This window comes from Arachis duranensis, chromosome 3, assembly GCF_000817695.3.
Source record: "Arachis duranensis cultivar V14167 chromosome 3, aradu.V14167.gnm2.J7QH, whole genome shotgun sequence".
NCBI lineage: Eukaryota > Viridiplantae > Streptophyta > Magnoliopsida > Fabales > Fabaceae > Arachis > Arachis duranensis.
The window spans coordinates 24,804,549-24,822,497 of NC_029774.3; the positions used below are offsets into that span (position 1 = coordinate 24,804,549).

General features: G+C 31.3%; 1 protein-coding gene across 1 annotated transcript; it reads right to left on the minus strand.

Annotated features, from left to right (window-relative positions):
- Positions 1 to 4,186: 4,186 nt before the first annotated feature.
- Positions 4,187 to 8,740, minus strand: LOC107478025 (RNA polymerase sigma factor sigB). The gene is made up of 6 exons (XM_016098131.3): positions 8,089 to 8,740; positions 6,207 to 6,809; positions 5,451 to 5,681; positions 5,205 to 5,345; positions 4,874 to 5,074; positions 4,187 to 4,771 (listed from the first exon to the last, which is right to left on the minus strand). The coding sequence occupies exons 1-6, from the start codon at positions 8,635 to 8,637 to the stop codon at positions 4,487 to 4,489; spliced, it is 2,010 nt and encodes a 669-aa protein (XP_015953617.1). The 5' UTR covers positions 8,638 to 8,740; the 3' UTR covers positions 4,187 to 4,486.
- Positions 8,741 to 17,949: the final 9,209 nt, after the last annotated feature.

Below are 17,949 nucleotides of genomic sequence, written 5' to 3' on the forward strand. Positions count from 1 at the left end.
GAAGAGAGGTGGATGAGCTAAAGAAGACCAAGACGGCATGGGAGGCTGAAAGGAATGCCTTCAAGTCAGACATCGCAATGCTGAGGAATATGGTGAAGGACTCTGATGCCAAACTTGATAAGGCAGAAGCTTTGAAGAAAAAGGCAGAGGAGACCTATACCCAAATTTATGGGGAGAAGCTTGAGTTGGTGTCCTAGTTAGAGGATTTAAGGTTTGATCATGATGTGCTAGAGGGCTCTATTGGACAGGAAATGGATGCCCTTGTGAAAAATTTAAAAGCTCAATTTCAAGTGATCGCCCTCGGGGTTGACATTTTTGCCATTGAACCAGACAAGTTTGTGTTCAACGGAGAGATTGTCTTAATTCTAGAAGACAATGAGAATGCTCCAACTCCTCAGAGTCTCAAAGCTTCTTCTTCAGTTGCCGAGGAGATTTCTCACCCGACTTCTACTGAGGAGGTTGTGCAGAATGAAGAGATTATCCAAATTTTGAAACCAGAGGAGGTTATTCCCTCTGGTGATATTTCCTTATTTCTTTTACTTTTCTATTTTGATGACCCGACCTGTGGGTCTTGATTTGAACAATTTCGTTGTGTAATATTGGATACCTTGTGCCCTTATTTTGGACTTTTATTTTGTGGTGCTATTGTTGCTTGTTCTGCATTTTCCATGCTTTTGTGTTATAAGAGAAAGTAATTTGTTAATTGTGGGAAGAGGTTCCAAGAGCAAGATTTGCCTGAAAATCTCTGAAAATGATTCATGCAATCCCATGAGGAAACAGTGAATATACTCAACTTGAAGAAACTCTTGCATGGCGCGCGCATCACCGCAATTGCATTGCACCAGGCGATATGAGTTCAATTCTTCCCAAAGAACCTTGATTCTTGTGAAGTATTGTGACACAAACATGGCACCTTGTCGAAGATTCATCAAGTTGTGCTTCAATTCGAACATGCGAGGGCCATTTCCATATTGAAAATGCTCCTTCAAATCGTTCCACAACTCTGCTGCAAAATTTGTGTATACGAGAGAGGTAGCAATTTCTTTTGAAATAGAATTCAAAATTCATGTGCTTATTACGTCATTCACGCACTGCCAGTCCTCAAATTTCTTTGATTCAGTGGTTGGATCTGGTTTAGGCACCGATCTAGTGTTGAAGCCAAGCTTGCGTTTGGCATTGAGGGCTTTCTGCATCAATTCGTGCTTTAATTCAAACATGCGAGGGCCATTTCCATATTGAAAACGCTCCTTCAAATCGTTCCACAACTCTGCTGTAGAATCTGCGTATAAAAGAGAGGTAGCAATTTCTTTTGAAATAGAATTCAAAATCTATGTGCTTATTACGTCATTCACGTACTGCCAATTCTCAAATTTCTCTGGTTCAGTGGTTGGATCTGGTTTAGGCACCAATCCAGTGTTGAAGCCAAGCTTACGTTTGGCATTGAGAGCTTTCTGCATCGCATGGCTCCAAGAATGATAGTTGTCCTCAGCGAGTTGTTGAGTGACCAAAATCAAACTTGGTTGATTAGCGGGAGAGAGGTTATAAGGATTTACAGCCATTGATGAAGCTAAAAAAACCGTAGATAAAGATGAAGCTAGCTGCGCCATGGTTGGTGAAATTAGGAGAAGAAAAAAAAGGAGACGCTTCTTTCTAAGTCTTGTTGATCGGAATCGCTGTTTTTACCAAGAATAGAGGTGAAATACGTGCATTCTCATCAAGCTCAGTTGTGTGAGTCAAGAAAAGAGGAAGAGAAAAGAGAGAAAGAAGAGAAGGATGGAGGGTTCAAGGAAAAAAAATGTTTCTGATACCATGTTGAATATTGTGAAGAGTGTGAGAGAATGGACTTAGTTGTTATTGATTGTAAAAGGGTCAAGATGTAAAGAGTGTAAGACAATAGACTTAGCTGTTATTGATTGTAAGAGGATCAATAAGTGAATTAGCTTACTCAATTGTGGATATACAACGTAATAGTCTAACTAACTCTGTGTCTAGTCTAGCTAATTAGTATACCTAATTCAGTCCTAACTAACTTGTTAAATTATAACAGATTATACAAGTATATGCTATGGCTAATAAATATGGACATTGTCAAGAAAAGATAAAAATAATAAGTAGCATTTTTCATTTATTTATTTTTTTAAAAATAAAAAAAATCGTTTTTAAATAAAAAACTGTGAATCATGATTTTTCATGCATATAAATTTTTAACTGATTACAGGATATTACTTTTAAACTCATATGTGTGTATTATACCATTCTAACCCCATTTTCAAATATTACACTATTCTTCTGGTCCGAATTAATAATAAATTTTTTAACTGATTATAGGATTATTTTTTTTCCATAGTAGGTTATATTTCATTAATTATTGAAAAATAAAATAAAAATATGTCCAAAAGCAGGACAACATAATGAAAAGTGGAAATTTCCCAAAAACACTACATTGAAGGTATTCATCCAACGGTGCGTGGTCGAAAAACGAAGAAAAATTTTAAAGAAGAAAGAATGATAAATCAAATTGGATGCAACTAAGAGCTTGCCTCATGGAGATGATGGCCTAAACTGGGAGTTCTTTGGATTTCACGGAGCAACTTGACAGAGCTTGCTAGAATGGCAAACGGCATTGAAGTAGAACCTTCAAAAATCAACTGGTTGCGAGCTTTCCAGCAATTCCAACAAATGATGGCAAGCAATTAAAGATTACGGTCAGCATTCTTCAATGGATTAAGCATCTCTGTTGATGCAATCCACCATGTCCAAAAGTCGTTAGGACTCTGAGGAGGAAGACAGTCACGAAGATAACTCTGAGACCATACATCTTTAATTCTAGAGCAATCGATCAAACAATAAGTGACTGTTTCGGTTGCTTCATGACAGCAGGGACATATTGGTGATATAGATGGGATGTTGTGATGAATCTGAGCAAGCACCGGAAGCCGGCCATGGAGAGCTTTCCAAATAAATAGCTTAATTTTGTGAGGCAAGTTCAACTTCCATAGATCAATCCACGGCTTTTTTCTGCTGCATATAATTAGGGCAAAGCTCCAGAGACGGATGGTAAAATAAATAGTCAATTCTGTAACCTGAAGCTGTATCATATTGATTGCTTGGATTTGTTCAAATCCCATTGCAATTTGTCCCTATTCTGCTGAATTTTAACTGACAAAATCATGTTTGCAACGTCTTAAGAAAATAATCCTTGAATAAAATTCTGATTCCAATTTCTATCTTAGTAATTATATCTTTTAACTGATTACAGGATATTACTTTTAAACTCATACGTGTGTATTATACCATTCTAACCCCATTTTCAAATATTACACTATTCTTCTGACCCGAATTAATAATAAATGCTTAAAAATATTTGTTTACTTATTAAAAATAATTAAAAATTAATATTTAATTTTAAAATATAATAATAAATAATTATTAAATATTTAAATTTTACCATATGTTAAAGAAGACATCATAAAATTCACCTAATAATAATTAGCTGTCTACCGGATGTAATTGTTAGTGCTTAGTGTGTTTACTTTATTCGTTCTTAATTACTTATATTTGAAATATTTATCATGTTTAAGCAATTTGATTTGTAATTTTTTTAGGTTTAATTATATCATTAGTTCCTATAATTTTATCAAATTAAAAATAATGTAAATTAAAAACCTAATTTAAAAAAATAAAATATAAAAATTTAATTATAAATTTGGTAAAACTATAAAAATCAACAAAATAATTAAATATTTTTTTTACTTAATATTATAAGCCCTAGCAAAAGTTGCCATACCAGAACTTCAACAAATAACAAGTAACAACCCTCTAGGCCTCTAAGACCCAAAAAATAAAACAAAAAACTATGGCACCTGCATTTACAGATCAGAAATCAGTATAAAAAAAAAAAAAAGAATAATTTCACAAATACTGCATGAACAATTAATTTGTGGAGTTACTTTACTTATACAACTGATGCAAATAAATATAATTAAAAGTAATTTTAGAAATATACTGACTATACAACTCCAAAATATGTTTATTACGAACGATAGTGGTATAAGTAGTTGAATTATTCATGCAGCATATCTGCAAATGTGATTTGTGAATAATTTATACAACGGTTAACAGGATATTCTTGTCTGGGGAATTATCTATTTATCTTCGTCAGGAAATGAAGGGGCAGAGAGCTCACTTCAACGTCTGATAAAAAATTGGTTGACTAGTAATAATAAATCCACAGTTATTCCCTTGTGTGTACATCCATTTCCGAGTGGTATACCAATAACGTTCTGTTTCCTATTTTGGAGAGGAAGAAGGTAAAAGATGAAAACGAAAATAAAAAGGAGGAAGAACGTACATACAATGATACAAACAAATATGCAAAAGGGAGAATGGACCGCACCCTCACCAGCATCAAATAAGCCTAACTCTCTGTCTCCGCTGTAACAATGAGAACATACATATATATATTTTTTTTCTATATTTGGTAGGATTATGATGAAACCAAATACTGCTGGAAATGCTTGGTCCTCTTCTTGTTCCTAAGTTTCCTAAAAGCAACAGACTCAATTTGCCTGACTCTCTCCCTACTCACGCCCATCATTTCCCCTATCTCTTGCAATGTCTTCATCCTTCCATCATCCATACCAAATCTCCATCTTATGACCTGTTGCTCTCTGGGATTAAGACTTTCCAGCACCATCTCGAGGTCCTTCTTCATCATTTGTTTGATGAGCTGTTCCTCAGCTGTTTCAGCATCAGGATGAGCGATCACTTCCTGGTCAAAAACACAAATCCGTCATCATATCAGTAAAATGAACTCACATAGACAAGTCCTTTTCCATCAAGCATAATAAATTTTAATAAGTTTAGGACAGACCGAAGGCTTCAAATTCTGGTTGATCCCAATCTTCTGCTCTAGAGATCTGGGAGCTTTTGGGGTCAAGAGTACAGCACCAAGCCTCTTCATTGACAGTCCAGTTGCTGCAGCAACTTCTTCATCATTGGGGTTTCTTCCATTTTCACTAAAAAATTGTTTTCTTGCCTCTTTCACTCTGTAAGTTGCCTCCACCATGTGGAACTGTCGAAACAAAAAACAATGCAATGATACAGACGATCATAGACATTAGATCTATTTCAACTTTGCAGTTTCTTTCACTGTAACACGCATAGTCAGAAAGAAGATAACCAAAGATAAGTATAATGCTCACAGGTAGGCGAATGGTCCTTGACTGATCAGAAAGCGACTTTCGAACTGCCTGTTTAATCCACCAATGAGCATATGTGGAGAACTTAAAACCCTTGGAAGCGTCAAACTTCTCTGCACCTCTCACAAGGCCTCGGCATCCTTCCTGTAATCAATGGGAATTATATAGTTGATTACTGAAACAATAAGGTCATCATGTTCGTCATAGCTACAATGTGTTTAACCGAAAACTGTAGAATCGGTAATATACCTGGACAAGATCCTCCAGGTTCATCCCAGCTCCTTGATAATTCTTAGCAATTGATATCACAAGCCGTATATTGCTTTTAATCATTTTGTCTTTGCAAAATTTCCCATGATTAAGACGTTTCCTCAGGGTCTTCTGATCTACTCCAGCTACTGCAGCCCATTGAGCAAATGTGGGTTGCCCACCACATCTTTCTGCAACTTCCTCCCGGAGCTTTTCAAGCTTTAGTAGGTCCTGAATCATATTCGCAGTAGGGGCCAGATAATTTAGGCGACAAAAAGAATATTATAAACTTCACTGCATTATCAGAAAGAAACTTTGAAGACAGTTATTCTTTTTTTTCTTTTTTTTTGGGGGGGAGGGGGGTACTTGATGGCAATTTTATAACTTAAAGGATTAAAATCTCCTAAAATATAAATTCTTTGAATAATAATCTGCATAAGTATATTATTTCTAATTTCATTGTAATATTGCATTCCTTTTCTGACTCTGATGATTCTTAAAACAAAAAACAAAAATGGTCAGCTAAACAGGAAGTAAGATTAAGTGAATAGCCGCAAACCTAACGGATGAGACTTGCATAACTTGATATATCTTAAAATTGGCATAAAATTTATTGATGAATCATAAAATCAGCATGCATTTTATGGAGACTATATAACATATTTGGAGCATATTAAAAATAAAATGCATGAAACCATGGTTGCCACGCGAGTGTAGTATAAAAATAGTGCATAACCACTAACATGAGATTCTCACCTGAATTCCTTCAGACAGTTGAACTTCTTCAGTTGATGTAAGAAGCCTAGTAGTGCTGGTTGTTGTTCTCAAGTAACGAAGTGGATCGGAATAGTCTACTTCTTGAACGGGAACACGCTTTCTCCTGCTGGGGGAACCAGACTTGAAAGAAACAATATTTGTGGCAGTCTTCTCTGCCACCCTCTCTCTTCTAGCTTTTCTTTCTATTTGGCGCCTAGATCTTACGGCTATACTATCTGAAAGCTGTTCCTGCAGAAGCTCAAGTTCCTCATAGGTAGGCTCCACATTATCAGACTCCTCATCACTATCCACTATGTTTACATCTTCCACTGTTTGTGCTCCAGAGTCAATGGGACGTCTTGCTATGTCATCTCCTGTTTCCATACGTTGAACCCACTTCAGAAGTAAATTATCAGATTTGGAAGATACATGCGATCTAAATGCTGGTTCTGCCGAGGGTTTCTTTTTAACTAGCAGGGCTGCATCCTTTGCAACCTTCACAGCAGCTTTAGCAAGAGCAACAGCTTCATAAGCAGCAGCAGCTATTACAGCCTCTTCACTAGTAAGAAGTGATTCTGTAGATAAGGTTGATTTAAACTTCGCCTGATTATAGGCATAAATAAATTAGTCTCTTGGTGAGTTCGATATAACTAAACCTATTTTCTAATTATAATGGCCTGATTGGCTTCTATTTTAAGTTCCTATAATATGAATTTGTGAAAAAGAAATAATAAAAAAAATGGGTAAACAATGAAATTTTGTTTTTCCTTCCCCCTCCTATCTTAACTATTTCCTTTACAACAACTTGTAACAAGAAGCACACAAAATAGAATGGAAATTGTCTACATCCAGTTCAATGTTACAAACTATGTCAAGCCTCATCGACAGTTGGATTATAATTATAATAACATAAAAAATGGTGATAAATGTTGCTGAACTTTGTCAAAATGGCAGGCTTAATGCAGCCATGAACAGGAATAAGTAAGCTCCCTGTCCATGAATGAGTAAATAACAATAATAATAATAACAATAATAAAGCATCGCCAAGGGCAATAAGATCACACTGACATGACTCAATCCAAATATACAAATGTAACAATACAAAAAAGTGGAATGCGGAGCCAAGAATGGTGAAATCGAATTGATAATAGATTGGGGAAAAAATGATTGTGGAAGGGTAGCTGTTTGTTATGAGTAAAAACGAGGCCTAAGATCCAATTAAGATAGTTTTACTAGTAATTGATTTACTATAAATAGGTATAGTAAGAATGTAACTAGCAATGAATGATTTCAGTGATTGATTCCTTTCTTCTTTGGCCCTAATTGGGATTCTCTCAACTCTCTCTTCTCTCTATTGGCCCTTAATTGGGAAAATTTTCTATTCTCTCCCTATCTCTTAGATTCTTATCCCTAACATTTGGTGCTTTCATTGGCCACCATTCTCCATTTTCATGGTGGTTTGGTGATCTCACCTCCAATGGAACAAATTGGAAGTGTAGTTGAGTATTTTACTGCCTTTTTATCTTATATTTAACGTCGCGGAAATATTGAAGAATTTTCTCAATGGATTAAACACATATCCATATAGAAATTATATTTGACAATCCTAAATCTCTTTGGATGCATTTTATTTAGCAAAATTTTATGAAGAAAGATGGAAAAATCCTTTTCCAGAAATTTCAAAGCCAAAATTACCATATCAACACCATATCCAGATCCAAAAAAATTCATCCACAGAATCAACAGCTCAAGCAGAATTTCAAATCTCAGATCCAGAAATTCAATCAAAATTTCAATGTCCAGTTCCAGCATCATCAATCACAATTCAGGATATGACAACACAATCAATTCAACAAGTAGAAGATTCAGAAGATATATCTACCGCGATCGCGATTGACAGTGACGATGTTGATGGACGAGCAGTGAATGGCACCACTCTGGGCAACGGAGACGGGAAACTCACTGCCAGAAGCGGCGCCGAAGACGGCGCCGTCGCGACGGAGAAGGTGGAGGACGCAAACCAAGAACCGGCAGAGGTGAAGGCGACGCGACCACCACCAAAGCCACCGCATCTGAACTCGCACGCGGTGGTCTTGCCCGGCACCGACGACGCTGCAGAGCTAAACAGGGGAGGCGTCGCCGAGGACGGCGCCTCCGCGAAGGGAGAGCAAATGCTCGCGAAGTTCCGGGTTGACGGAGCAGCGACGATGGAAGACAGAGCGGCGACGGTAAAAGGCAGGGGTCTGTGCCGTCGAGTTCCCTCAATCATGGCGAAGCCAGCACCACTCATGGCCGCCGTATTTCCTTGGGACCGTGAAAGTGGACTCGGGTCTGTGACGGGTATGCCCGAAAGGCGGCCGCTGCACGCAGGGTTGGGGGCGTGCTGGTCTTGGACGGCAACATCAATCCTAGGGCAGCAAGGGTTGGACATGGGTGGAGGGCAGCAGCTGTAGGACAGTGGAGGAGAAGGAGCCGCTGGAGATTCCTTCCCTGGGAAGGAGAGAGGAGTTGGGTCAATTGAGTTTGGTGTTGCATTGGCCCGAAACCTAATGAAGCCCAAAATAAGAAGAGGATAGGTGATCCATTTAATTCAAGCCCAATTTTGAGAATTATAGTTCTTTTGGACCAATTTTAGATTTTTTATTTTCAGTAGTAGTTTTTAGTCTGACAAACTAAGACCTAATTTTAGATTTATTCATCGCCAATGAGCCTTGACTCTAGTGACATTTTTCCCCCTCTCCACCTCAAGGTCTAGGGTTCAAATTCTAGAGGATGCAATTGAGAAAAAAATGTGATAAATATGTGAGGAGTGTGTGGGTGTGTTGTGTACCTAGGATTGGGGGTTGGTCCAATCCACCGACCAAAAAAAAAAAGATTTATTCATCAAATATATTCATCGCCAATGAGCCTTGACTCTAGTGGCATTTCTCCCCCCTCCCCACCTCAAGGTCTAGGGTTCAAATTCTAGAGGATGCAATTGAGGAAAAAATGTGATAAATATGTGAGAAGTGTGTGGGTGTGTTGTGTACCTAGGATTGGGGGTTGGTCCAATCCACCGACCAAAAAAAAAAAGATTTATTCATCAAATATATTCATCGCCAATGAGCCTTGACTCTAGTGGCATTTCTCCCCCCTCCCCACCTCAAGGTCTAGGGTTCAAATTCTAGAGGATGCAATTGAGAAAAAAATGTGATAAATATGTGAGGAGTGTGTGAGTGTGTTGTGTACCTAGGATTGGGGGTTGGTCCAATCCACCGACCAAAAAAAAAAAGATTTATTCATCAAATATATTTTATTTGTTTTAGATTGATGGAATAAAATTTTATCAATGAAATTCTAGTGGTAATTTTGTTTTTTGTAGTAGTAGAATAAAAATAAAATAGAAAATATTATTTTTAGATTTAAATGTTTTTTTAATTGTAATTAGAATTTTTTATTTTTTTTACAACTTATAGGCAAGGTTGTTGTTGATGGGAAGTTAATCTTAAGAGTAAAGAAGAAGTTCAAGGTCTAATTAAGATAGTTTTACTAGTAATTAATTTACTATAAATAGGTATAATAAGAATATAATTTGTAATTAATCTAACTCAATCCAACTATGTTTATAAATCGAAATTTAAATACAATAATAAATGTGGCTTATCTTTTGTTAGAGAGAATCTCGTTAATAGTAACCCACTCAGAAATAAATTAAGATAGTGACTGAAAGATAAAACAAATATCTTAACTTTTCTGCAGAGGATTACACTTTATAAATACTAAACCCTAACTATGTAAAAAGTACGCTATTAATTTTGAATTGCATTATACTCATCTTCTACTCTTCCTAACTTGGGCATCAGAGTGTTTTGTGGGTGCCTGCCATCGCCATTTCTCTTGCAGGTGACGTATACCTCATTCGTCTCACGTAAAGACAAGCTCAATCCTTGAACAAAACAAGTTATACCTCAAATCCGACTTATTACGTAGAAACATTTGGCACCCACCATGTGGCCGAGTCTACTTAACGCCACTATTATTTTTTCTGTCCGATTATTTATCCTGTTTTGTAGGTTATAACTAATGGCAAAAAAGCAAAACAATTCACCTTCTCCTCCTACTATAGCCGAACTATTAGTGATCAAAGAATTACTAAAAGCATAAATTCGAAGGTTAACTGAACTTGTAAACCAAAACGAACAAGGTGATGAAGAGGACCAGAGAAGTTTTGGTAACGGTGACAGCGGTGATGACCACACCTCAGAAATAATGATCGTGGTAATAGTCACTCCAAACTCATCAACAAAAAAAAAAACAAATTGTGCCAAATTCTCTGGTAACATTGTCTAATGATACATAATTTTAGCTACATATAAGACATTTTTTGTTCCCATGTTTTGATTAGAAATTCTGAATTAGCACAATTATGCAAGCATTTGATTAAATAAATTGATTTTATTATTTCTGACATATAACCAAGAGTGGAATCATATATAATCCAAACAATCTAAGCCAATTGACAATGAACTTCTCTCGTTGCCATTTAGATTATTATTGCTATTATTAATATTGGCCTTGTCAATCGCCTTTTGACTACTCAGTGTTAGCTCATGCTGTTTTATTCACAGATATTTGTCCTCATTCTCTTCAATTATTTGTTCTCGAAATAATGAAATTCAACTTTAGCTTTAACCGATGAATTCAAAACATGTGTTTATAATCCTCTGTACAAAAAGAAAAATTCGAAATTACCTCGAAAAACAATCAAAAGGCGAATGACCGCAACAAATCAAATCGATAAAGCATTATACCACGGTCACACAATGCGTACGCATAACCTAACATGCTTATATAATTCTTTTACTTTAATTTTTAATACAACATTACCTCTATAAGGCATACACTGTTCTATATACTTGAATCGCTTCACTTTATGTATCTTACCATTTCATATACTAACCTTGGACACGCTATATTTCTTGGTAAATTGTCGGTCTATGTTTCTTTTTCGATAGAACTTTTTTAAGTATATCTGGTACCACTGTTTCTACTGTACATTTCTATGCCAAGTTTTGTATACAGGATAATACAGTCATGCCGAACGGAAGAAAGTCAGGCAGTGCTATAAACAAACTTACCAAAAATAACTCCAACAATAGTACCACCATGCAGACTATAACTCGAACAATTCGAACCTTCTAACAGAGCTCAACTCCATAATCAATGTATAAGATTGGCTTAAAGGTGCATTTCAGCTAAGCTCACAAGTCGAAACATGGTGATGTTTTCTTCTTTCATTAATAAAATATATTTACTCTTCTATTTTCAATTTTTATAAAATATATTTACTCTTCTATTTTCAATTTTTTCTATTAATCTCATTGATCACTATCCCTAATTGATCTATAAGCCATCCAGTACGATCAAATCAAAATCGAACTACACTTCGATTTTTAAACGCACAAGATACCAAGTTATTTATCATGTTCTATTATCCCTAACAACCAAACTATAAAGATCGGATACTCAAGCTCAAGTGAAACTCACACAAGTGATACTTTGATACAATCATTCAACTTCAAAATCTATCAATCAATCAGAGAACAAAAATCAGCTTTCTATCAATTCGAGAACAAACTCAGTTATCAATTAGTTCGAGAGCAATTATATATGCTCTACCAATCATTATCTTTCTACATTTTATAATCTCCCTGAGACCATGACTAATAATATTCTATTCTGTTATTGCTATATCAATTCTTGAAAGCTAATAGAACTCTTATCTAAGAGGAACTACGACAAACCAATACTAATGTTGGCATACAAAAATAAATCGACAGTTATAAGTCAGTATCAATCCAACAAACCGGTAGTTATAAGTCAGATTCATTTCAAACTAATCAGCAACTATAAGTTCAAATCATTCCAAACAAACCGACATCTATAAGTCAGAATCATTTTGAAACAAATCGGCAATTATAAGTCCAACTCACTCCAAACAAATCAACACCTATAGTCAAAATCATTTCAAATAAATCCGCAATTAAAAGTCTGAATCATTCCAAACAAACTGACACCTATAAGTCGGAATCATTTCAAACAAATCGGCAGTTATAAGTCAGAACCACTCCATACAAAATGACATTTATAAGTCGAAACCAGTCAAAGCAAACCGGCACATCTAAGTCAAAGTCAATCTAACAAACAATCAACTATGAGTTTATCCAAAAGTGCACTAATGCAAGCAACAGCAAATCTCATTCTCAAAATTATGAAGTAAATCTTGGGGGCTAATCTTCATCTCATTATTTAAACCATTATTTGTAATCATTCTCAATTTTTTTTTTACTTTACTATTCACCTCAAATTATTCCCAAGCAAGACTACCATTTTTCAACATACAACAAGTTGAGTTTGGGGGCTACTACTATTACTATCAATATTCTAATTTATAGGTCCACATAAAACTCGGAAGCTCAACCCGTTGTATTGAAAAAGACCACATGTCAAGCTTGGAAACTGTAATAAGGTGCTTATAACCCAGTCCAACTATGCTTATAAATCATAATTCAAATACAATAACAAACATGGCTTATCTTTGTATAGAGAGAATCTCAATAACAACCCACTTAGAAATAAGCTAAGGTGGTTATCGAAAGATCAGGAAAATATTTCAACCTCTCTTCAGAGGATTACACTCTATAAATACCAAATTCTAACTATATAAAATGTACGCTATTCGTTTTGAATTGCATTATACTCATCTTCCACTCTTACTAATTTAAGCGTCGGAGTGCTTTTGCAGGTGTCTGCTGCCGTCGTTTCTCTTGAAGTTGACGTATACCTCATCTGTCTCAGGCAAAGGCCAGCTCAATCCCTGAACAGGATGAGTTATACCTCAAACCCGGCTTACTACGCAGGAACAACAATGAATAATTTTAGTAATTAATTCCTTTTTTCTTTAGCCCTAGTTGGGATTCACTCTTCTCTTTATTGGCTCTTAATTGAAAAATTTTCTATTCTCTCCCTATCTCTTAAATTCTTACCCCTAACACTGGAGGTGGGTGGAGCAAGTGCATCTGTATAGGCTCTCCAAAGAGTGTTTGGAATGAGTGAATCAGAATACGCATCTAAAACGGATAACCCCAAGTGTTGCAAATTAAGGATGAGTGGCGGTGTTGGTGTCGCTAAAATGAAGGTCGCCGATAGAGTACAGTATGCTGTAAACATAAATTTTTCTTTATTTTCGCTGCATATTTGGTTTCATATGGAGGCACGACAAAGAAAAGACGAGCAAGACCCCAATCCAATAGAAATAGAAAACAGCATAACAATCAGCAACTATAATTGAGATAAAAAAGGAAAAAGAAGAAGGTTACTTAGATAGATAGGAAGAATATAATGGTATCGGGGAGGCACTTAAAGTGTGACAACAGACACAACATGAGGGGTATCGTAATCTGTTATATCTCGTTATGTTATGTTATATAATGACATGCCAAGGCTCAAGAGCATTAAAAGCATTAACGGTCTTGAAATTTTACAGCACATTCAATTAAATCACAAACTAAATTTAATGGCCACAATCAATTAATTAAATATTTGACATCTATCTATTCTATTATATAAAAATTGGATTTTTATACTTAATAATGGAGGTGACGTGGCATGTTTCTGAGAATGTTTCTCGATTTATTTTTTTAATTATATAATTAAATCAATTATAACTAATTAATGATATCAATTAACTAATTTAATTAGAAATTTAAATCTCACAATTAATTATATCAATTAATTAATTTAGTTAATTATATTACTTATTTGATTTGATTTTATTAGAGCAAATTATTTTAGTAAATAACATATATGATAACAAAATACATGAATTAATTTAATTAGTTTATTTTTTTCAATGGCATTTATTTATACAAAATTATAATGTATTTTTTATTCATTCCTTCTCTTTTCTCTCTTTCTGTCTCCTTCTCTTATGTTTAGGATACAATTTTTGTAATTTATTTAATTTTTATTTCTTTTATTACTACTTATACATTTCATTTTTTTATATTTTTTAAAGATTTTTGTCTATTTTAGTTGCTCATTATTAGGCGCATATTTTTTTCCTTCTAACTTTTGATTAACAAAAGAGATGTGTCTTTTTTACGATATTTTTAAATAATCTTACTATAATTTTGTTTTGTAATATTCTCTTTTACCATGTGTACTTCATGTGTTTAAGGAGTTGACTTAAAGTTATAATATTATATATATAATTATAGTATTATTTACAGTATGTTAAAATATTAGAACATTATCGTATAGATATTTTTAAATTTGTCCATTAAATTCAATCATATAGGATCTTAAAAATTATGCAATTATGTAATTATTTATTTTTTCATATAATTATTGCGTTGGTCATTTACATTAGTGAGATTATTTTTATTATTAATATTTATAAATATACTATTATTTGTATAATTAATTGAATCATCTTATTCGTTTAAGTTTAATTCCGAAGTGTCATCGCTATTTTTATTTTTAAAATTTTTTTCCAATATTATTTAACAATTATAATAACATGATAATAGTTAAAAAAGGATAGAACAAAAAAATTTTTAATGTAAAAATAGGGTAAAAAGAATAAATTTATTTAATAACTTTTTCAGAATATATATGTTTCTTCTTTATAGATAATTATTGTAAGGCATCAAAAACTCTAACAATTATTAAGAATAAATGATCGTTATAAAAATAATGCCAATTTAAATGATATACAAATAAATCATGCCAAACATAACGTACAACTTAAAAGGGTTATTTATGAAAGAATATAGTTTATAACATTTTTTTACTATTTATTTCAAAAAAAATCTTAACTATTCAACAATCTTTATATATACGATATATTAATAATAATGAATAGTAATTAATTCCTCATATTTTTAATCAAAGCATTTTGATGATAGTTTTTATTTATTGATGTTAATGGTTGATTGTTTCTTTAAAATAAAATACATTATAATTTTAGGTTATTTCATAATTAACATTAATGCTTGATTTTTTTTTAAAAATAAATTACATTATGATTTTAGGTTATTTCACAATACATAATTAATGTTCATAATACTAAATTACTCTAAATTTTTTATTTTCTATGGTTAGTAATTAATCCCAAATTGAAAAGATTATGTTGAATTATTAAATAGTCCAAGTATAATTGAGGTAGTTAATTTAGTTTATTTGTTTATTAATATATTTGATCGAAAGCATGAATGATAAATAAAATAAAAAAATAATTAAAAAATAAAATATTAGTAATTACTTAAAATAAATAAAAAAATAAGTTATAGTGTATTATTTTATTTAAATTATTAATAATTAGAAGAATAGAATGTAAGTAATTATTTTAAATAGACATTGAATTCAGTTTTATGTTACTAATTATTTAAATTGTTAATAAAATTTTATAATTTTTAGATTTATATCTATTCAATTTATATATTTTATTTTATTTTACTTTAACAAAAAATTAAAACATGCCTTTTTAAATATTTTTTTAGAAAATATAGTGAAATGAGTTATATCAATTATAATTAATTATCTATAATTAAACTAATTGATTGTGTTAATTTGTAAGATGAATAATACATAATAAATGGTGTGAAATTAATTATAATAAGTTAATAATTAATAAATAAAAAAAACTTTTTTTATTGTCTTTTGATAACTACATATCTTTATTCGTTCACTTTTTCTTCATCTCTTCCTTTCACATTTATTTCCTTTAATTTATTGAACCAAATCAAGTATACTAATTATTTATATTAACTAATTAAGTATTTTTTGATGGCTCTGCTAACCGTGCCCTTAGAGCATAAGCTAAAAATATTATGAAAAGAAATATTTTATAAAAATTATTAAAAAATAAATATTTTTAAACTGTGTGTTTAAAGAGACAAATTAGTTAAATTATTTTTTAATTTAATGTGTTTGATTCATTCAACTGTATTAATTATAACTAATTAATTATATTTATTTAATTTTATTAGAATAAATAATATTTCATCATTTAATATTTTATTTGATTCATTAAATTACATCAATCATAACTAATTAAATATTTAATTTAATTAGAATAGATATTAAATTATTTAAAATTTTGTTTAATTCATTAAACCACATAAATATTAAATGATTTAATAAATAATATATAAGACAATAAAATAAATGAATTTATTTAATTTAATTTATTATCTTAGGAGTTTATATTTTGTATTAATTAATAGATATTTAAATATATTATTTAAACTGATCACATATATTTTTTAATTGTTCTTTTATTAGTACGGTCCAGTAAATAAAACGGGTACTAATCATTGTAATGAATGAAAATTTATTATTTTTAAATGAATTCATTTAATTTATTTAAAAATATTGAAGGATTCTAATTCTATATGGTACGATTTTATTTTGTTGTTAATGTATATATACTCCTATATTATATATTCTATGATTCTTATATTTTCAGATAATATTTTCAAATTTTTTTAGTTTAATTTATTATTTTTACTCATCAGAATTTATTATTTTTAGTAATTATTTTAGACATCAATTCAATTTTTTTAATTTAATAATTCAACAATATATTTTAATTATATATAATTAGAATGTGCTTTCTATCCCTTTTTTCTTTTTATTTTGTGTTTTGGGTGTAATATTTGTAATTTCTTTATTTTTATTTTTTTCTATCATACTTTTGCTAAATATTTTTATAATTTTATTTTATATCAATTATTTTTATATATTTTGATTAATAGAATTATTTTAAAGACATTTTAAATTTGTTATAATATTTTTATAAAAGTTGATTAATAGGTTATTCTTCAAAAAATTTTTCTTGAAATTTGTTTAATGAGATCGTATTTTAATTTTTTTCCTTTATCTGTTATATTCATTGATTATATTAATCTTCTATTACAATACATTTTTTATTTATTTCACACATTATTTGTTTTACCTTCTTTTACTTATTTTAATTTGTTCTCTTTATTTTATTTTTAAATTTTTTATTTTATTTTTACTCCTCATATATAAATTTATTATAATTCATCACATACATGTTCTTTTTGAATTTAAGTGACTTTTTTAGATTATATTTTACCATTGATACTCTACATTGTTTAGTGTGTTTGTTTTTAATTTTTTAGTTATCTATAAATATATTTATAAAAATATGATTTCATTTTGTCCAGTATTTACTACCGCGTTTAGTAGATAAATAACAAAATTTTCATTTATTGTTATATTGATTGAGTTTGAAGATTTTATTTCTACTTTTATATATTTGTTTATATTGTATGATTTGTATTTGTGTTTACTGATATCACGACGGTTCATACATTTTAATATTTGTGTAACAAATCTTATAAATTGTTTTTACAAGTTATAATTTATTTTTGTTTTATCTGAATATTCAATTTTTAATAATAATTTTTATTTATTTATAAATATATTATTTTCTATTTTTATTTAAAAAAATATAAAATTGTAAATATAATTTTTTTAATTTTATCCTTAATATTTAGTTTTAGTTTTATTTTTGATATTTCAATATGTTTCAGTTATACTACTAAATAAATAACATTAAGTATAAATAATTAATTATACTAATTATTTGATTTGACTAAAATAAATATTAAATTATTTAATAAATAATGAATAAGAACATAAAATAAATAAATTTAATTTAAATTTTTTATTT